Source organism: Neofelis nebulosa, chromosome 3 (genome assembly GCF_028018385.1).
Source record: "Neofelis nebulosa isolate mNeoNeb1 chromosome 3, mNeoNeb1.pri, whole genome shotgun sequence".
NCBI classification, from domain to species: Eukaryota; Metazoa; Chordata; class Mammalia; order Carnivora; family Felidae; genus Neofelis; species Neofelis nebulosa.
The window spans coordinates 193,430,291-193,453,048 of record NC_080784.1 but is presented as its reverse complement, the minus strand read 5'-3'; the positions used below and the strand labels follow the sequence as shown (position 1 = coordinate 193,453,048).

Sequence of the window (22,758 nt, the reverse complement as noted above, 5' to 3'; positions counted from 1 at the left end):
AGTGGTTTATATTCCATGCCTTTTAAAAAGTTAACATCAACTGGTTCTTTCAGAAGATCAATAAATTTGATAACCCCTAGCTAGACTACCAAGATAGAAAGGGAAGACACAAATTAAAAATACAGAAATATAAAAAAATAAAACATTACAAAAATTTTAAAAAGGGGGTGTCTGGGTGGCTCAGTCAGTTAAGTGTCTGACTTTGGCTCAGGTCATGATCTCATGGTTCGTGGGTTCAAGCCCTGCATCTGGCTCTGTGCTGACAGCTCAGAGCCTGGAGCCTGCTTCAGATTCTGTGTCTCCCTCTCTCTCTCTGACCCTCTCCCACTCATGCTCGGTCTGTATCTCTCTCTGTCTCTCTCTCTCTCAAGAAAGAAATAAAACATAAAAAAAAATTTCAAAAACAGACATGAAAAAACAGTCATCACTATTTATCTCATGGACATTAAAAGGGTAATAAAGGAATAGGAATACTATGAATAACTTTGTAGCCAGAAATTTGATAACCTACATGAAACAGACCAATTCCTTAAAAGACATCATCTACTAAAACACTAACAACAAATGCTTGTGAGGATATGGAAAAACAGGAATTCTCATTCATTGTTGGTGGGAATGTAAAATGGTACAGTCCCACATTGTTGGTGGGAATGTAAAATGGTACAGTCTGGCAGTTTTTTACAAAGCTCAACAGTTTTGCTAAGATCCAGGAATTGCAGTCCTAGGATTTTACCCACATAAGTTGAAAACTTATATCCACATATAAACCTGTGACTGTTTAATAACATCTTTATTTATAATTGCTAAAAACTGGAGGCAACCAAAATGTCCTTCAACAGGTGAATGGATAAACAAACTGTGGTACATCAACAGCATGGAATATCATTCAGTAATGAAAAGAAATCAGCTATCAAGCTACAAACACACAGAGAAACCTTAAATGCAAATTGCTAAATGAAAGGCGTGAATCTAAAAAGTTAGTATCTAAAAAGACTACATGCTATATGATTCCAACTATATGGCATTCTGGAAAAGGCAAAACTACAGAGACAGTAAAAAGATCAGTGTTTGACACAGGCTGCAGGCATGGGGTAAAGGGATGAATAGGTAGAGTACAGAGGATTTTTAGGGCAATTGTGTATGACACTGTAACAGGTGGATACATGAAACTACATTTGGCAACACCCACACAACTTTACAACACATACATAGTGAGACTAATATAAACTCTGGGCTTTATCTAATAATAATGTATCATTACTATTTATCAACTGTAATAGATGCACCACACCAGCAAAAGATGATAGATAATAGGGGAAACTGGGTAGAGGGAGGGCAGAATATGGGAACGCTGTATATCTGCTCCATTTGTCTGTAAACCTAAAACTGCTCTAAAAAACAATCAATTTATTTCTTATTACTTATTTATAAATAATTATTTATTGTTAATTAAAAAAAAAACCAAAAAATCAGATTAATTGAAACATCTACTTGATGTCACATACTTTTCTTCCTCTAACAAACTATGCAGTAGATGGCACCAGAGTTCCTCTAGAATAAAGAATTATAAGATGTATTGTACTATTCATAATGCTTAGTCTTGATGTTGTTGATACATGCTTTGAGATTGTATTTATTCACTGAATAATATAATTGACATAAAAAAGATGTGTTAGAGACAGCTAAATTTAGGTGCAAATTATATCATCCCAGAAGTAAATAATCATGGAAATCTAGGAATGCGGATCTGAATTATGGAGCAACAGTAATTCTACATTATGGGTAAATAAAAAAGGTGCTATATTAAGCTATTTAAAAACCAAATTCCAACTCACATTTTGACAACAATATAGCACACCCATTTGACACTTCTTGACTAATGGTGAGCAAGTCTCATTAGTAAATTGTTTCTCTCCACAGACTAAAAGCACTCACTAAATATGGCATCAAGGCATTTTAGAATTCATTTTCTCCTCAGACTGGGACAGAAAACAAGCATTATGTCTTTCTAAAAAGCAGAGGGTGAAACCATGTTAATTACCCACGAAGCAACTATTGTCTGTCCACACCCTGGCATTCAAACTGACATAGTCAATATGCAGTTTTGTGGAGCAAATGAAGTAGATTTGACTTATAAAACACAACCTCTTCTCCCACCTTAATTTATATCATTTTAAAGTGATATTATACAGGAGCCCAGCTATGATGTACTTTACCCACTAGTGGAACCACTGCTACTTTGGTGGGGATAGGAGAGAAGAGATAGAGGGTAGGAAGGAATCAAAGAATTATCTGGATACAAGAGTAAAATATATTCTTATTTTTCCAAATTTAGAATTCAATTTTCAGAAAACAAATTATCAACGATGGCAGCATGTGGCTAAAATGGTAACATAAAGAAGTACACTATATTTTAATTACCAATATGGTCTTCTCTACACTGGAGAATTACTGTTTAACATTTATTTCCAAGAAAAAAAATATTACTCAGTGTTCCAATCAAATTAATCAATAGTTTTTGGAACACAGTTTAACTGCAGCTGTGGAACTATAGAAATAGAATGAGATTAAGTCTGAGTACACAGTAACTGAAAACCAATCTTGGAAGTGAATCCTGTGAAAGTCTACTAAACATTACCAGTGAATACAAAATTATGGACACTGATGCACCTCTGATTTTTCCAGAATAAATGTGTTAATCTTTTAAGAGTAAACTATCGTCACCTACATCTTGGGAAATATACCTTGGACAATATGTAGCATAGTGACTCTCAATCTTTTATATTAATTCTCTAATTTAATTCAAAGCCATGTCAATAAATTGTATTGTCTGACAAATTTTATGAAGAAACAGTAGTATCAACTTGAATCAAATATAAAGGAGACTTCTGTTTGGCTTACAATCTTATTACAAGTAAATATATGACTTTTACCAACTTTCAGGACCATTAGACTTCAGTCTCCATCAGGCTGAGAGACAAAAATCTAATCCAACCTCATAATTTTATAGAGAAGGAAATGAAAATCCAGGAAGATCAAATCAAGAGACAGTGGCAGGCTTTAGAACTACAGTTTCCTAATCTTCCAAACTGTACTCTTTACCTAACCACATTGTCTTACTTATAAAAACAGTAAATACAAGTATCACTCCTTATTCAAATTTATTTGGTTCTTGAAATTAAAGAGCAAGTTCAGGTTGCAGTTATGTGAACTTATTTGATTCTGAGTCTTCAATAGAGAGAAATTTATTTGAAAATTTACCTGAATTTATTCAATTCCTGGGGGTTCAAATAAAGAAAATGTATTTTATAAGAAGATGGGGAAGAAAAAAATCCATCCCTTTCCTTTTTGTGCACGTGTTTCTAATTCTATCCCACCAAGTCTCAGGAGTTATAGTCACCGAAATGTCTCTATTATTCTTAGGGTAATATTTAGTTTAATTAGAGAAGAAGACTGTAGTTTCCCCTCAACTCCAAACCTCCCTTCACATGCAATATTATAGAAGGTTCCTAATTACCATGTGCAGAAATATACACAATACATTAAGTACATTAAACTGAACAAATATGTTATAAATCAACATGCTCAGTATGCATGGGTCAATTTACATGATTTTATAATAATCTCATAATTCATTATATAAATTTTATAATCATATATAATTTACATATAGGGTTAAACAATTTCTAAATATGTGATACCCTTTCAATCTCCTTAAACAATTCAGAGGTATTCATCCTTGTTTTAGGTTGGGTCTCTATTCCTCACATGTATTTCTTAATGCCAAATTAACAATGCTGTGGGATAATATTCTAATCATTTTAAAGTTTTTCAAATTTTCCCAACACTCTACTGCAACTGTTTTCCTAGCATGTTGTAACACACTTCCACTACTACATATACTTCAACAAGCTCTAGCATCCATACTATACCAAACAACTAGGAAAAAATATTTAAAAAGGAGCATCTATTAACAATGGAATGTTATCTTCTGGCATCACTGCACTGTATTATCAAGAAAAGATAATTACTCAATATAAAGATTAGTATTAATATACCTAACTGTTTAAGAATTTGTAAGAGAATTTAAGAACATGGTTAACCAAATCTCTCAGATTAAAAAAAAAAAACCAACACCTGATTTTCATTAATGATTTCATCCTTACTTTAGCTAAAATCTCTTGCGATAGAAGCAATAAATGGGAAAACCTCACAGACTTAGATTTCCCCTCCCTTTCCTAATCATTCTCCAGGAAAAGATATTAACAAATATTACACTTATAAGACCAGAGGACAAACAGCAGCACACACTCTTGCCCACTCCATTAAAAGGTATAGCTAAGACATATAAAAAGGAAATTTCTAGGTTGCTATATTAATTTTCAATTTATCCATTGATAAGCCTAGCTATATACTTCTCAAATAAGAAAAAGAACTAAAGACTGACAAAGTGAAACAAAGTCTGGTCTAGTCTTATATAAAGCATAGAAGCAGCCAGGAGAGTCCTTTGACCTGGGTTTCACATTTACAAATTTGCCACACATTAAAATTTTAATATCATCTTCAAATGAGGTTATATATTTTTATATGACAGGACTAAAAAAAAGGCTTTCATCTTACAACTTCAAATTTCCATCCCTAGAAATTACAAAACAATACTGGATATTACAAATTAATACTTTTTATACACCTAATAATGACACTGTAAATATAATAATTTCATTTCATTTCATAAATGTGTTTAAGGCTTAATTTATTACACAAAACATTTAAAATGCACGATAGATGGTATAACCCACCTGAAATAAGTAAAGTTGCTAAGCCTCTCTCAACTTTTCAGAGATTCCCCTTTTTATTTTCTTAGTCTTAAGCTTACTTTCATCTGTCTAGTTTCTTTAGCTCCCACATGGAAGATTAAAACTATGTCTTCAACCTCACAAGGCTGGATGGATTAGTAGATACAAAGGCACTTCAACAAGGTTAAAGCACTAGTCAAACACAAGACATCACTAATGACCTGATAAATGACTTGTAACCAGAATGTTTAAGAATATGTACAAATCAATAATAGAGAGTAAATAACCCAAACAAAAAATGGGCAAACGACTTAAATAGATCTTTTAACAAAAGAAAATATACAAACTGCCTATAAGAACTTGAAAAGGCACTCAACATCATTAGTTATCAGGGAAATGCGATTTAAAACAAAATGAGATACCATTTCACACCTACTAGATTAGCTAGTAACAAAGACTGGTAACAATCATTGCTAACAGGGATCTGGAGTAACTAGAATTCTTATGCATTTCTGAGTCTGTAAACTGACTAATTTTGGAGAATGGCATAAAAGTTTTCAATGTATTTTGGGGCACCTGGGTGGCTCAGTCGGTTAAGCGGCTGACTTCGGCTCAGGTCTTGATCTCGCGGTCCATGAGTTAAAGCCCTGCATCGGGCTCTGTGCTGACAGCTCAGAGCCTGGAGCCTGTTTCAGATTCTGTGTCTCCCTCTCTCTGACCCTCCCCTGTTCATGCTGTGTCTCTCTCTGTCTCAAAAATAAATAAACGTTAAAAAAAAAAAAAAGTTTTCAATGTATTTTAAAATATACATGACATTATGATCCAGCAATTCTACTCTTGTGTATTTTCCCAAGAGAAATAAAACAGCTCTTCAAACAGTATAACAGTAACATTCATAGCAGCCTTATTAAGAATCCCTAGCTACTTATTAATAACTCCTTTCAGATGAGGTAATAAGAAAGAACAAAGAATCAAAAATGATTCTTGCACTTTAATCCTGAGTGACTGGGAAGGTGTCAATGGCACTAAAAATGGGAAACATAGGAAAAATAGAAGGTTTAACAAGGAAAATTAGTTTAGATTCACTGAACTTAAAATTCTTCCCAAATATATACATGACAATGTCTAGAAAATAGCATGGAAGCTAGACAGGGGCTATGGCTCATCTAAACAGAGGTTAAATGTGACACTGGTAAAGGGGATGAGATATGGAAGGGTAAAAAAGAGATATGTATAGGCTTATAAATATACATATGTGTGAATATATAAATTATAAGGACACAGTCTTTAAGGTGTAACATTCGGAGGACAGCATGAAGATCAAATAGTAAGGGAGACAATTCTTAACTCTTTTTTTTTTTTTCAAGGATTCCTTCAGCAGTGTGGTCAAAACTATGGGATCCTCGGGGAGCCTGGGTGGCTCAGTCATTTGAGCCTCTGACTTCGGCTCAGGTCATGATCTTACAGTTCCTGAGTTCAGCCCTGCATGAGGCCAGCCCTGCATGGGACAAAGCAGAGCCTGCTTTGGATCCTCTGTTGGGCTGTCTCTGCCCCTCCTCCACTCACACTCTGGTTCTCAAATGTAATTTAAAAAAAAAAAAAAAAAAAAAAAGGAACAATTATGGGATCCTTCTCAATCATGTTTTAAAAGCACAAATATAGGGGCACCTGGGTGGCTCAGTCGGTTGACTGTCTGACTTCAGCTCAGGTCATGATCTCACGGTTTGTAAGTTCGAGACCCACAGCTGGCTCTGTGCTGACAGCTCAAAGCCTGGAGCCTGCTTCCAATTCTGTGTCTCCCCCTCTCTCAGTCCCTCTCCCCATCATGCTCTCTTTCTCTCAAAAATAAATAAATGTTAAAAAAAATTTTTTTAAAGCACAAATATATAAGATTATAAAAGAAACCAACTATAATGAAATTATAACTGTCAAAAAATGTTTACATTGAAATATTGTTGTATATGTTTTTCTTAATACATTAAAATATAAGATTTAGTAGTAAATCTAATATCTACCATAATTTCAAAGTAGTGAGAATTATAAACAATAATTTATATGACACAAAATAGCTATTATTTTTATTCCTGGAACAGGTATTATTACTACTACTGTTGTTTGTTGTCAACATTTATATTTGAAGGAAATATTTAATATCAGGTAGGAGTTAGTGAAAATAAAGATGTCATTTTTTTTTCCATGAAATCTTATCCATGAACTTTTAGAGGAGTATCCCAGGTTAAGAACCTCTGAGTTAGGAAGTAAAATTAAAGAGACATAAAACCTTGATGAGACGGTATCATGGAAATTATAGTAGCAAAATAGCAAATGCTATTTTTAACCTGCAGTGAAAAAATCCTGTACCCACAGCTTCTGCTTCATTTCTTACAATTGTGAAGTAGAATAAGAAAGATCAGAGAATGGTATGTTAAGCAAAGTAAGGTAGAAAAGGTTCGGAGGTTTCTGAATATTTTGAGTAAAATAAATCATAACTGTATTTAAACTAATTTTAAAATATATATCCCCATTAGGAATCACCTGATAAACCACCATAACCACAGACTGCCAATACAATAATCATTCTATGTACCAGACAATCCACTCCCATCCTGCTTCATCCAGCTTCCGTTTCTCACAAAATCTACTGATAAATTCTATCATGCAAGCCAGGGTCAGAACAGATGAATAATAATGTCATAAGTCTTTTCAGCTGGCCTAACTGCTACCCTAGGGATATGAAACATTTCATTATGATACTGAACAGGAGGGGTAAACCATTTTCTTCTTATAGGGATGCAGTCACACAAGCTATTCTAGGTACATTATCTTAATGCTCATATTTCTTGACATAATAGTCTGTATTGTAGTAAAAAATTGATGAGAAATTATTTGGAATGCTGACTCATTTCTCATGATAGGTTGCTTTTTTTTCTGCCTCTCAGCAGCTATGGTACTAGCTATTAAGTAGTATCAATCTCTAACCCAATAAAGTACTTGTTTAGGTAATATCTTATTCCTCCATAGCCACGTACAACAGAGCTTAGAAGTCACTGTCCAGAGGCTGCTGTGGAAGAATTATGGCTGGGAATGGCACAAGTGTTTGTAAATATAACCACTTGTAGAACTCTCTAATGTGGCACCCAGAGAAATACCAACATCTCCAGATAAGCTTTTATTTTTTTTTTTTTAAAGGAATCTCTAGGCCTGACATGGGGCTCGAACTCACAACCCCAAGAACAAGAGTCACATGCTTTAGTGACTGAGCCAGCCAGGCACCCCTCTAGACAAGCTTTTATTCATTCATTCATTCATCATTCATTCACTCATTCATTTTTCAAACAAGGCTTTAGATCTGTTAAAGCTGGGGCATTCCTGAGAACACACAGAAGACAAATAGAAACAACCAGCAAAGTAAAATTATTAAAAAGCAGACTCCCTATCAAAGAAAATCTAATACTTTACAATAGAGTGTAGCCAAAATAAGGTTGTAAAAACTATTCTAAGACAGTAAAGTTTGATAAGGACTACTATGGGGCCTACTATAGGATTTAAATGTATTTTTTCTGGACATGATCTGGACAGGTCATGTAGAGTATCTAATATTCATTTACAAACAGAAAGGTAAACTGAGGAGTGAGGCTTAATGCTCAACTAGTAAGACTAATACTATTGCTCTTTCGTGTCTATTGATTTTGAGCCATAAAAGACCCTCCCAAATATTGCTTTTTTTACTTTATTATCTTTTATTTTAAGTGGAATGAGACTCTAAACAAAATTCAAATAAATTACTATTAAAAACTATTAAAAAAAACTATCTAGAGAATAATGGAATAGCTACAGAGGCACAGAGCCATATTTTAACTGAAGATCATCTTTCTCTGTTAGAAGTTATTAAAAATCAATTATCAAGACTAATAACTAAGATCATTTGGCACAGGGTAATAAAAGAGATCGTGAGAAAGAACACATATTTTCTGCTCACTAGGTGTTAGCAATCCAATATGGAAGGACACAATGTAAAGAATATATATTCTTGGAGGAGTATCTTGAGATTCATTTGATCTTCCACCTCAGTATCCCTGAGTAGAGTACAAGAGGTTAAAGATGACATGTGAGCCAAGAGCACATGAATTACTCTATTTTATCTCCACTTACCCCATTACAACATGCCAGTGTCCTCCTTGAGACTGAGCACCGTGTCTTACTCATTTACCTTTTCAGTGATCTACCATGGTCCCACACACAAGGTAATTCAATAAATTTCATAAATAAATGACTCTTCACTCTTTAAAGGGAGTAAGGACTGCATGAACAATTTGGTGATAAGCTGATCTTTTTTTTTTTTTTTTTTAATTTACAGGACATAGAAAAATAAGGAGAGAATATTCCTTTACTCTCACACACCTTACACAAAAGGTTACTGAACAGTCACTTAAGGAAATTATTAGAGAAAAATGTTTTTTTTTCTTTTTTCGCAAAGTCTTATAAGCTAGTTGGCTCAGAGGAGGAAAGAAAAGAAGAATAAAGAATATTTATTTTGGGGAGTGAGAAAGCAGGGGAGAGGCAAAGAAAGATGGGGACAGAGGATCCAAAACTGGCTCTGTGCTGACAACAGAGAGCTCGATGCGGGGCTCAAACTCAAAAATCCTGAGATCATGACCTGAGCCAAAGTCAGATGCTTAACTGACTGAGCCACCCAGGTACCCCAAGAATAAAGACTCAAACATTAAACACTATGTGTTTAAACTGCTTTCAGTTTGGTTTACTGTGTCTCTACTAAACATGCATTATAAGAGATAAAAACAAAATCAAAAGATGAAATGAATAGACCTGGGTTTCCTGAAGCTTGTTTTTATTCCAGATTTAATGGTCTCAATTGTCCATGTAGAATGAGGAATCCACCAGATCAGAGGAACACAGAGCCATAGAACCATATGATCTTTCCCTCATAACATTTTAGGGTTTTTAGGAGGTGGGGTAGGTAGGAAGGAGGATAGAACCATCTGATTTTAAGAATCCACATCATTATCATAAAAGGAAACTCTTGCTGCACCCCACTTACACTTGCAAGTTTCATTTCTAACAGCCCACTTGAGATTTTAGTAAAAGCCATGGCCTACCACACAGCTTAATGTAGCTACTTACCTATATAGTTTTTCTTCACAAAAACTATATAGGGGCACCTGGGTGGCTCAGTCGATGCTGGTTGAGTGTCTGACTTCGTTCAGCTCAGGTCATGATCTCCTGTTTCGTGGATTCAAGTCCTGTCTCAGGCTCTGTGCTGACAGTTCAGAGCCTGGAACCTGCTTTGGATTCTGTCTCTCTCTCTCTCTCTCTCTCTCTCTCTCTCTCTCTCTCTCTGCCCCTCCCCCACTTATGCTCTGACTCTCTCTCTCTTAAAAATAAACATTAAAAAAAAATTTTTTTTAAAAAGGATACGGACATGATATCACCTTTCAGTCCTAAATCATTTTGCCTCTCCCTATCCATCTGCTCCCAGTATTTTTGCATCTTTAACACCATGAACTGACCACTGTATTTGTGAACCTCCTAGCCTTCTTAAAACAAAAGTCCAACTCCCCTGTGACTACAACTTTCCCTATTAGATCTTCTAGCTATTAAATATTCTTGTAAATCAGCCAACCAATTCTGGACTTGGGAATAATCACTCTCTAAAATGTATCTTCAGAGCAGAGTTTTCAAATTTTGTTGAACATTTAACTTCACCAATTAACAAAACTGAGAATGCACCTTTAAAATATGTATATTTTTTATGGGGTGCCTGGGTGGCTCAGTTGGTTAGGCATCCGACTTTGGCTCAGGTCATGATCTCACAGTTCATGGGTTCAAGCCCCATGTCAGGCTCTGTGCTGACAGCTCAGAGCTTGGAGCCTGCTTCAGATTCTGTGTCTCCTTCTTTCTCTGCCCCTTCCCGGCTCGCACTCTCTTGCACTCTACTTTCTCTCTCTCAAAAATAAATAAATATTAAAAAAAATTTTTTTTAATGTATACTATTTATAAATTACACAGTAGCATTCTTATTCTGAGCTAAGCATCTCAAAGGACAGCATATACTTGGAGGAAGGTTCATCAATGATAGAATATTGTAAGGCCACGTATCTGTTTTTTGGACTTAATTCAGATAAAACTACATAGCAGAGTATATAAATTCATTTAGCTAGGCTATATAAACTATAATATATCACAACGCACTGAAATATATCACTCAAAATGCAAACCGAAGAATGAGGGCGCCATTTTCAACTCCTCCTTGGATGAGAAACTGGACTCTCACTCTTCTCTCCCAGGATACTAGGTCACCCTTATATGACAAGAGTCTTCTGATATAAGGACCAAGTAAGGGTTCCACTGTCAGTCCGTATGTCAAAGATAGTAAATATTAACTTTTATTTTTATTATGCTTTTAAAAATACTTTAAATTTTGAAGTAACTTTAGACTACATAAGTTTCAAAAGCAGTACACACAGAGTTCCTATATATTCTTCTCTCACCTCTTTCCTAATGTTAACATCCTATATAACCAACTAGCAATACCTAGAAATTAACATTGGCATAATACTATTAACTAAACCATAGACTGTATTTGAATTCATCAGTTTTCCACTAACATTCTTCCTCTGTTCCAGAATCCAATCCAAGATTCCACAATGCACTTAGTTGTTTGCTCTAATCAGTTAAAGTTCCCTAGTCTTCCCTTGTCTTTCATGATCCTGGCATCTTGGAGGAGTTCTGGTCAGTTATTTGGAAGAACGTTCCTTAATATATGTGAAGCTTTTTCATGATTAATTCCAAGTTATGCATTTTTGGCAATCTACGACAGAAGTAATGTGCCTTTTTCAGTGCATCAGATCAGTGCACCATTAAGACTCGATATGTTTTGTTACTGGTGATATTAACCCTTGATCGCCTGGGTCAAGTTGGTGTCTGCTGAATTTCTATGAATTATATTGTTATTTATCTTTTTGCTCAAATTGTTCCAGTTTTGGCCTCCAAACTCTTTCAGAGTCCCAGCAATGGAAGCAACCACTTCTCCACGGATCTTTGGTTCCTTTTATTGCAGAAGTTTTATTTCATTAAGTACATATATTGATGTAAATAGAATTCCTGTACTCCAGTGGACCATCTTATTTAACCCGTCTTCATGCAGAAATGATTTTAGAAAGCTCTGTTCTATAGCACTGCTACATAATGATAATTATTTTTTTGCTCTAACAAAATACTCAGCAATAATGGTGGAACACTATTAATAGTCCACCACAGTTTTATCTCTATACCTTATAGACATGTGAGGCCTGCAACTCTGAACTCCAATAACTGTAAGAAATGAGGATGTCAGAGCTACATAAACATACCTAGTCTAGGTAAGCACTGAGCACTACTCCACTAAAGAGAGGGTATTTCTTTTAGAAACAACCTCAATCAGTATTGTCAGAACAATAAGTATGTTTTTTAGGAAAACAAATATGGATAAAGACTCACACACAAAAAAAATTAGCATCTAATATGGGCTCACAGATGGTCTGTAGAACTCTAGATTGTTTTAAGTTGAAGGAATGAGGTAATTGCAAAGAAAATTGCAAAGAGCCAGTAGGCCATAGCATACCCAAAAGGCTTTGGAGTTCAAACACTACCAGATAATTAGAGTTATATGATCAGATTCGCTAGCATATTTGGTTAGCATCGTGGTTCCAGTTATTCATCAGAAACACTGGCAGCCTCATTTAGTATGTTCACGACAGAAGTAACTCTAGGCAAGCCACTTTAATACCTTACTGGCTTAAATAAAACATAAATTTTCTTAAATACACATGAAAGCATTTTAACATTTCTAGTTAAAGGGGCACCTGAGTGGCTTAGTCAGTTAAGCAGTTAAATGTCCAACTCTTCATTTCAGCTCAGCTCATGATCTCATGGTCATGAGACTTAGCCCTGAGTCAGACTCTGTGCTAGGTGTGGAGCCTGCTTGAAATTCTCTCTGTCCCTCCCTGCAATGTCCCCCTTCAAAAAAAGGTATACTCTCAATTATTCATACCTAAAGAAGTAAAAAGTAATCTAACGTAATAGTCCCCAAATATTTTATATTTTGCTTCAGAAAATGTGTCCTTTCGTTGCACAAATATATTGATATAGGATTTTCACTTTATTAAGTTAATATTTTAAAATTAGTTTTGGTTCTCTGAGCGTTCAGAACATGGAAGGAATTAGAAAAATAGCTACCAGAATTGGCCAACTTTGCAAACTATGCTGAAATTTTCCCTCAAAGTGTTCCACGTGGTTGATTGACATAAATGTCTGCAAAATAATTTTTTCCAGTATTTCTGTATATTTTGTTTTACTTCCTGAATGTTACATAGGCTAACAATATATACCAACACATCTTAGCAAAAAGTTTTCCATTTTATTAACTAAGAAACTGATGCACAAAAGTTGACTTTTTATTTGTACAAAACAAACACAATGCTGTAATTTGCAATACAAATTTGCAATTTGTATCCTATTAGCGGACAATTCTACTCCCTCAAAACATCCAAAGAATACTATTTGCTGCTGACAGTTTTGAAGCATTACTACTCACTTTTAAGACTGTATGCTACCTTACATCTTGATGTTACTTATTAATTCATGGAATCCTAAAGACCACACTCTTAATAATCAGATGATTTAATGTGGCAGCTAAACTCTCACTGGTCTCCCTTTGTTGATTTATTGTCATTCCAGGTAATTGATGATAATGATAATAAATAAAAGTAGCAGCAGTTGTAGATTACTGAGTCCTTACATGCATTATCTCTTCCTCTTCAACTTATTGAGGTATAACTGGTATATAAAAACTGCACATAATTAATGCATACAACCTGGTGGGTTTGGATACATTAACTCTTCTAATCATCACAATAATCCTCTTGAGAAAGCTAGAATTATTCCCATCCTATAGAAATGGAAACAAGTCTTAAAGAGTTAAAAAGTTTGCCCAAGGTCACACAAGGCTGAATATATCAGCCAGGACTAGACTCTTGGTTTAATCCAAAACCCAACATTTTACCTACTATGCCTTACTATGATAAGAGCAGGCCATTTAGATGCCAGTGCCTAGCTTTCTCATACAACAAAAGCAACAAAAATTAGTGCAATCCACCATGGAGTTACTTTTCACTGAATGCCTATTATAATATGGTACTAAGCTAGATGTTTCATCTACATTATATTAATGATATAATTCACAATGATATGGTATCACCAAGTTAAATAACTTGCCCAATATCATAGCTAATTTAATGGAAAAAAACTGCAAGCAACACATTTAGGTTTGACTCCATAGCCCATATTCTTTTTTCCACCAGAAGCTAGAACTGAACACACATGATTAAAACATTAAAACCTTAACCATTATCTTCTATTTTAACAAAACTACATTTTTGGTGGATGAGGACAGACAACAGAGTATAAATATCTATAATTATTGTGCCTCTTCTGCAGATGAGAAAACTTAAGTCACAAAAAAGGTTAGTAGTTTGTCAGAATCACATAATATATGGTGGGACAGATTTGAATTCCTATCTGTTCAATTGTGAACTTATGCTTTGGCCCCTTCCATTAAATATAGAAACAGTTTAAAGACTTCACTCAAAACATTTTAAGGAGGAAAACTCACACACTCACACACACACACACACACACACACACACACACAAATATAAATCCATATGGAAAAGGCAGGGGATAACTACTAGTTATTACTAACAAATCAATATTATTAATTGATAACCTTTATAAAACAGTCTGAGAAGGTTGTGGGTATAATGCACAACTAGCCAACAGCAAATAGTAAACTGTAACTGACAGTTCAAATTATATGTAAGCTAAAAATGGCAAGATGGCAATTTACAAACTAATTTATCACATTTCACAAGTATGGTATTTGAAAAAACCCTCTGCTAGAATCCTAGACTCCTTGTATGTTGGTGAGTAAGAGAAATTCAGAAAGAATGAGGTTCTGAAGTACTATGGGGACCAGGAAATTCTTTAAAACAGAATATAGATCATATTAAATGAGACAGACAGGCAAGCTCATATGGTAGGCCTGGCCTATAATTTAGGTGATTTTTACACTAGATTTTCTCATTCATAAAACTACAGTATATGGAAAAAATTATCTGGAATATAATTTCCTAGAAATCAGAATAAGGAAGTGATCAACTGTGTCAAACGATGCTGAAAGGTTAAGTAAGATGAGAACTGATAGCTTCCCTCTGAATAATACAAGATGGAATTACCAAGGAAACTGATAAAACAATTAGTGAAGTAGTAGGAAAGAAAGTCTAATTGGGACAGGTTAAAAAGAAAAGGGGAATTGAGAAGTGAAGACAGTAAAAAAGTACAGATAATAAATATTTACTAAATATCTGTGTGTCAGATGCTTGAGATATATTAGTCAACAGAAGTACAAAATCCAATTCTTCATGGTGCTTATATTCCAGCAGAAGAAAGACAATACATAGTAAATAAAGGAAGAAGTAAATTATATATGTTAGAATGTAATTGTGCTACAAAAATAAAGAGTAACTTTTTAGTTGTTGGAGAGCTGACGAAAAAGAGAAAATAACTACTTGAAAGAGAGGAAACTGATTAGGCAAGACTTATAAAGTCAACATAATTAGGTGTTTTACTCTAGCCAAGTTTAGCTGGTCAGGGCAAGTGTGTAATATATGAGGAATGGGACTAAAACACAGATTAGGTTCTAATAAGCAAATATGACACAGGAAGAGAGAATTAACGGAGTTAAGATTTTTATATGAAAGATGATCACAGTGATTATTAAGCACACTATCAGAGCTATTCAGCTTCACTTCTGCCACATCTAGGAGAAGTGAAGTCATGTCTAGGAGACAATGAAGAGTTGAAAATTGGTGTGGTCAATAGACTGGAAATTGTAATGAGGTTAAAAAAATGGGGGAGCAGGATGAGTACTGGAATGAAGTTGTAGTCACAGAAAGAGATGCTGAAATTAAATTTGAGAGGCGGCAAAGGTCTAGGAATGGTCGTGGAGAAAGACGGCTGGAGGGGAATGGAGGAAAAGATCATTGGAAATGAAGAAGTCCAGAGTGTCCAGAGTGTTGAATATATCACCTACATAGAATTTGAAGTCACTAAGAATTGTGATGGGAATAACATTTGGGAGGAATAAAGTGAATAGGTTGGTAGAGGTCCACAACATGATAATATAGATGGAATAGTTTGCTGTCATGTGCTTCAAAGGAGCTCAGGGTTGTGAGTGAGGAGGGTGAATAAATGATGGGAAAGCAGCTATAAAGATATTACAGGTTACCTGCCAATGGTATCATCCTATATTATATAAAGCAAGAATTAAAAACAGCCAGTAAGGGGAGGGCTACAAAAGCATCTCTTACGAATATGCAGATCTGAGTGACAACAATAAAATAAAGGGAACATTAAGAGGAAGAGCCCGAGGACACAGGAGATTTTTGCTGATTAAAGACCACAAATTTCAAAAGACAAAGTAGAAATATGGGTGCTTGTAAAGGGATAACTGACTCGAATTTGAGGATAAAAAAAGACAAAAGGAGATAAGAATGCAGATGATAATGAGTGACCTGACAGTTGGCCTTCAATTCCTGTCATGGATGGTATTGCAAGTAGAAAAGTGATTTTACCAGAATGCAAAAATCTTAAATCCAGTTCTAATTTTAAGTGTATTTTCTTAGAATTTCATTCATATCTTCCAGATTATGACAAAACAAGAAAAATATTTTCATAAACACCTTTGAACATGGCCCATAACAGTATGTGAGTTATTTTATGGCACTAATACACAGTTTCCGGAAAGTTCCAAATGGCAACCCATACAGGAGAAATTCGATGTATGACCCACAATGATCTCACAAAGGCATATTTGTGTAAGAAACTCTGGGCATGAATGTATCAGGTCAAATTTACACAGTCACTCATGGATGCCTGCATTTAGAGAAAAGCAATCTAAAAGATTTCTTAGAAGAAATCAAATGCTTTATTAACAGTCATAACCAATTGTTTAGCAAGCCATATTAATATTTATTTCTTGATATAAGATTTAAAAATTAAGAGTTTAAAAGGAAAAGGATCTGTGTTCAGAAAAGGCTGAAAGACTTTATATAAAACCTGGCTACCAATTAATTTAAGGGGAAAGGGTTGGTTAATATCAGCTTTCAACTAACTGCATCAAATATATTAGGAAAGGTCTTTGAAAACAAAAAAACCAGAATAGTAGTTGCATGAATGCTAATATGTGTGTGGATAAAAGATAAAGCAGGTGAAACATATTGTATTTTGATGAAGAAAGATTTCATTTTATCATATATTTAGCAGTATGATTCATTCAACTACTGTCTTTCCAATTTAGTCAAGTAACCTTCTTTAATTTAAAAATAAAAGATGAGACATCTTCCTGAATCATAAGCTGGTGACTTACACTGCTTCAGGTAATCTGAGAATGCGAAGCAAAAAGTAAAAATAATTTAGTTTACATCTGATGGGGATACTTTGGAAAAGGCATTTTATATCTACATGGCTATGTTTCTACACACTTCAAAACAAACTGATACTCAAACTATACACAGTAACAAACTTAAGTACAGAGTAGGGAAAGGTAAACTATATATACATACTAATTAATTTCTTTCTTCAAATCAAATAAGTAGTAATATTAGAATAGGTAGTGAAACTGGAAGATACCTGGACAGTTTATTAGTACGCATTCATAAGTTCAACAAGTATTTCCTGAAGACAGATGTAATAAGTATTGTTCTAAATACTGAGGATACTGCAATTAACAAAAAAAAAGTGCCTGCTTTCATGGAGCTTTCATTCTGTTTTAACACTATAGACAATTGTAGGGTAAACCTCTGGAAGGAATTCTATTTTGAAAAATTTTGAAAAATTTCTGAATAATATTCAAAGCTAGTTAAAAGTTCATCTCTGTAGTAATATACCCTCCCCCCCCCCATTTATTCAACTCTGAAAAAGTATTTTTGACTAGCTTCTAATTATGAGGGATTTGCCAAACTATTTAGTATTTAAGTTTCCTCCAATCTATTATTAAACACTACAAGGAAACTAATCGCTGAAAGTGTCCATGGTTCATAAAAGGGAAAATGGAAGTGTAGAAGAAATATAGCATTTCTCATAGTCCTCTCTAGTCTGCCTAATTCAATTAAAATAACTCTAATCCTAGCTGGCTAATAAGTATAGAATAGGAAAGTCTTCCTACTTAGTACATAAAAGAATCTGGGTGCTCCTCACACAGAACACTTTTTAACTTTTTTTTTTTTTTTTTAACTTCCTGAGGATTCAAATGTTTGTAATAGGACTAAAAGACACATTACTTAACTTCTCTGTGTTTCACTGTCTCTACCTGTTAAAATGATAACAGTACCTACCTCTTAACATTGTTTTCAGATTAAACGAGATTAAGGCATAAAAAGGTTTCAGTGCTCAATCATAACTGATGACATCAACCATCTCATTACCCTGTGTAGTGGGTTCTTAATAACAGTTTATACTTATCACTATCTTCGTCCCTAAAACCACAGTTAGGAAAAATAATAAACAAGCTATAATAAAGCTATTAAAAGATTTCTTTACGTTTTGGCAAGATGATTAACATGCATATATTCCTCAAACTAAGCAAAAGATCAGTATCTGTCGAGTATCAGTAACACTGATGTTACTAATATCCAGAATTCCTGAAAATGGCTGAGTTTGGGAAATTTTCAGGAATCAAATAAAAGCTCCACCAACAATATGCTTTATCAACATTTTATTTATTACTCCAAAGGCTCAGAAGTGTTTCTTATCTTTAAAAACATGTTTATGCCTTTTATTTTCAAGTAGAGTTAACAGTGGAATTAAATAAACAGAGACGTTATCATCACTTAAAGATACTATTATTATCTTCTGGCCTTATCCTAATCCAGACCATATGGAAACCTCTAAAATGATTTTATTCAAAGAAAATTAAAAAATAAAGAACAAAAACAAAACCAAGTAAATGAGTAGAAAAGTCCTTATGTTTAATTAAATCTGGAAAATCATGTTGGACTACAAATAAAGGAATTAACAAAGATAAGACCTGAAGTTAAAGCAAAAATACTAATAAGAATCTTTCATTTAAAAACTTTGCAATCCTTCAAAGATCGGGAAGAAAGCCAAGATTCACCTCAAATGGAGAGGTCACTAAATATCCATGAACACTCACCCAACCATTGGTAGGAGACCTCTTGAAGACCCAGATGCTTGAATCAGCTGAAATAGTACCAAGTGTTTACTGATTACTCTTAATAGGGCAATGGAGCACAGGTTACTCCATACTATCAAAAATTATAGGTCATAACTATTGATAATTCCAGCGACTACCATTATAAATTACTCAAGGAAAAGAAGACTGAGTAAAGAGTTCTAAGGTGAAACCGTGTGCATGTATGTAAATGTGTACATTTCCTCCAGCTCTATTAGTGATATAAGTCTGATAACATAATTCTTGTAAGTATAAGTACACTGGCAGAATAAAATTTTTTAAATTAATATGTTATAAACTTCTTAAGGAAAGCATGTAAAATATTAATATGGGTTCAAATAGAAAATTTCTTAAAAAAAATAATGTTTTTTTAAAGACAATGCCGATTTCTCAACACTAAGCACTTTAGTAACATACAGGAAAATATTTTCAGTCTCCTGCACTTAAAAAAAAATACAGTTCTTAACTTTAGGTCTTTTAATATACTAATGATTCTTCTAATAAAAGAATTCTCATATTTCAACACATAAAACTCATAACACTGAGGACTAAACAAAAGCCTCCTTGCTCAAAGGTGAAGACTATTTTCAACATTATTGATTAAAATCTAAAAGTTATCAACTTAATAGAACAGTATCTGATGTTAACCTAATTTCAAAGAGGAGTAAAGCAGGGTCAACACCTAGATGAAATACAATAATGTTTTTCTCAGTCTCTGGAAAGTGGGAGGCAGAATGATAACCCTTCCCATCTTCCCCCTGTATCATGACTCACTACAAAGATCTATGTGGTAAAAATTAAGACACTCTACTACTGCAGAAATTGCCAAGAACAAAAAATGGAAGGTTCTATATTTCTATATTTTTCTCTGATACATGTGTATCAAGTAAGGTAACAAGTGAAACGAGCCTAATTTGGTTTAAATAGTTTAGGCAGGTGAGTGAAAAAGAACATTTGACATTTAAGGTCAAGTAAGCATATTCAAGCTACCAAAGAAACACTGAAATCCCAAGCCAGCAAAAATACTCCAATCTGGCTGATAAATGACTTAACTGTTAGATTTCTAAAGACAGCTTTACAGTATAATATATCCATCACTTATTGAACATGAAAGAACTTTTGAAGTCTTGAGAACAGCAACAAAATAAAGACCAGAAGCATAAAAACATTTCCTGTCTGCCTACAGTAGATGAGGAAAATATCTGATAGTGTCAGGGACAGATTTGAGGAAAAAGTGGAGAAAAGGAATGGCTAATAGAAGACTAGCCCTACAGTAACTAAGAATTCTAATGTCCTAATATGAAGAAAAACTAAAGATAAAAAAAGAAATAATCAAAAATGGAATAAAGACTGACAAAAAAAACTTGCGTGTGGGAAAACTGCAAACACTTTAGACCTCTACTGCAAATTTTAAATGACAAAGTATACCAATATTACCTTTCTTTCGAAAGAGTGCATTTAGGTAATTTTCTGCTTGGCATTCAATCTTTTCAGTGTTGGACTGGCCCTGAGATGATAGTTCCTCTGTTGGTGTTGACTGTGAAGAATCAAGAGATGGTATACAATCCTAAAATTATAAGAAAACAACATAAAAAATCGTTTTTTATTATACATGAAATTCCATTAAAAATTGCAAAAAAATATTCTCTAAATGTTCATTTATTCTATCAAATTATATAGAGAGAACATAAAATTTGGGACAGGAGTCAGGAGAAAAGAAATTTAACTTTGATACCAAATTAGCCTTATTTTTTGGGAAAACTACAGTCAAAAATGGAGGGGGGAGCAGAGTAGATAAAATATATTGCTAAATAAATTCATTAGATAGCAATGCCAATAATGAGAGTTGTAACAACAAAGCAGGTATGTTTACCCACTACTCTGACCAAAATGGGTACAGGTTCTCAAGTTGTCATTTCTTTTCAGCCTTTCTCACAACAGTAAAGAATTAGGACTTTCCACCATACAAGAAGATGCTGCTTGTCTAGTTTATGCCCTGTTTATATTAGACACTAAATATTTAATCATTTACACAGGAAATAACTGTGATATCCAAAAGACTTCAAGAGAGTAAAAGGCTAAAAAGTAGTACCGCATTATCCTCCAGCTACAGATTCCTAAGAAAGACTACAGGGTGGTCTCAAATCAAACTAGGCCTCTAAACTCACTGTCATCTACCTAAATACAAAACAGGTCTAAACTGAACTTCATGAGTCAGGGAGCTATAAGGAAGAAATGTGAAATAAGCAAAAAAGATGAGTGTTTTGTGATTTCACCTGCAAGTTAAGCTAAATGTTAGACTTTAAAATATTCTTCACATTACCAAAATCAAGTATTTAAATTTCCACTGTAAATCACCAATTTTCAGAAAAAAATTCAGTTAAAAAAATTGTGTTACAATTGTGCAATTAGTTTAGAAATAATTTCATAGCACTAAAACTTACACTGACTGCTTCTCTCTGTAGATTACAAAATGAACATTTTTCATCCATAGACCAGTCAGTCAGCTCTTCTGGTTCACAGTCTTTAAAAGAGGGAAAAATATTCATTAAGTATACTAACTTTATTAAAACAAATAAAATTACCACTCTCCACAGCAATGGCTCATATAAAAAAACTAACTAATAATAGTAAAGGGAGAAGGCCTAACTTTGAAATTAAAGTGATGACCTCTAGAAAGAAATAAACAGAGAAGGCTGTAAGGAGAGTAATTTGCACTATTATGGGACAAAGTATCAAGAACAATGAGCTGGTTATAAATTAATTTTCTAACAATAGGCTCTTAAGTATCATCTAACCTTCTAAAAGATTCAATTTATCATTACCTATTAATTTTTAATTTTCACTATGAAAGAAATCAAAACAGGGAGATATGGGGGCAAAATAAATAAATTTGCACATCATGAAAGCAACATAAAACAGAGAAAATGGAGTAAAGCACCAGAAAAGCCCACAGATTTGAGAAAATGGAATGCTGTCCAAAAAAACAGAAATCCATAGCTAAAGAGATCCGATTTTTATTACATTGTTTAAAGGTGTTGTTGCAAGAGTTAGAGTAGAAGGCAGGTAAACATGTTATATTATTCAACACAAAACATTTTTTTTTCACAAGAATGTTTCATATAAGTCAACTATTATAATACAAAGTTTGTGTGAAACAAACATTTATAATGAAGAAATTTTATGAAGATAGAATATCATTGCCATCCTAACTATACTTGGTATAGACAGTGATTTTTCAAAGTTTCTTCTTGCAGTAAAACTCTCCATCTCTTTTCCCAAATAAATTTTTACACAGAACCTCAAATATATGAAACCATTATCACCTGAGGCAGTTACCCTGGTACTAATTTGAAAAGCAATGGGGTATACCACAATAATTTTCCCTCATACTTTTGAAATACATAATGAAGTTGAATACATGTTTCTACTAAACTACACAGAAAAAAAGCTTACCTTTGTTGGAATAATAATAAACAAATAAGAGTGAGGATCAGCCTTTAAGCAATTTTTGCATCAATCCAGATACACAAATCAGAGTAGAAGATAGTATGATGTGATGGAGTATGAAGTGTATAGTGATAGCTCCCTTAGGTTTTAACAGTGGTCCAGAAATATTCCTATTATTTATCTAAACTTAGAAATGGTAGGAAA

The 22,758-nt window shown here is 33.9% G+C and overlaps 1 protein-coding gene across 13 annotated transcripts in view; it reads right to left on the bottom strand.

Moving 5' to 3' along the window:
- Positions 1-22,758, bottom strand: part of LCORL (ligand dependent nuclear receptor corepressor like) — a 168,900-nt gene that overhangs the window by 82,276 nt on the left and 63,866 nt on the right. For 9 of the 13 annotated variants that reach the window (XM_058722990.1, XM_058722999.1, XM_058723002.1 and 6 more), the window contains exons 3-4: positions 21,549-21,628; positions 20,542-20,671 (exon numbers count right to left, since the gene is read on the bottom strand). In XM_058722990.1, the coding sequence (XP_058578973.1) occupies positions 20,542-20,671; positions 21,549-21,628 (210 nt within the window). Of the gene's footprint in view, positions 1-19,065; positions 19,109-20,541; positions 20,672-21,548; positions 21,629-22,758 lie in introns of those variants that run through there. The other 4 variants (XM_058722992.1, XM_058722993.1, XM_058722994.1 and 1 more) reach the window with 2 other exon arrangements.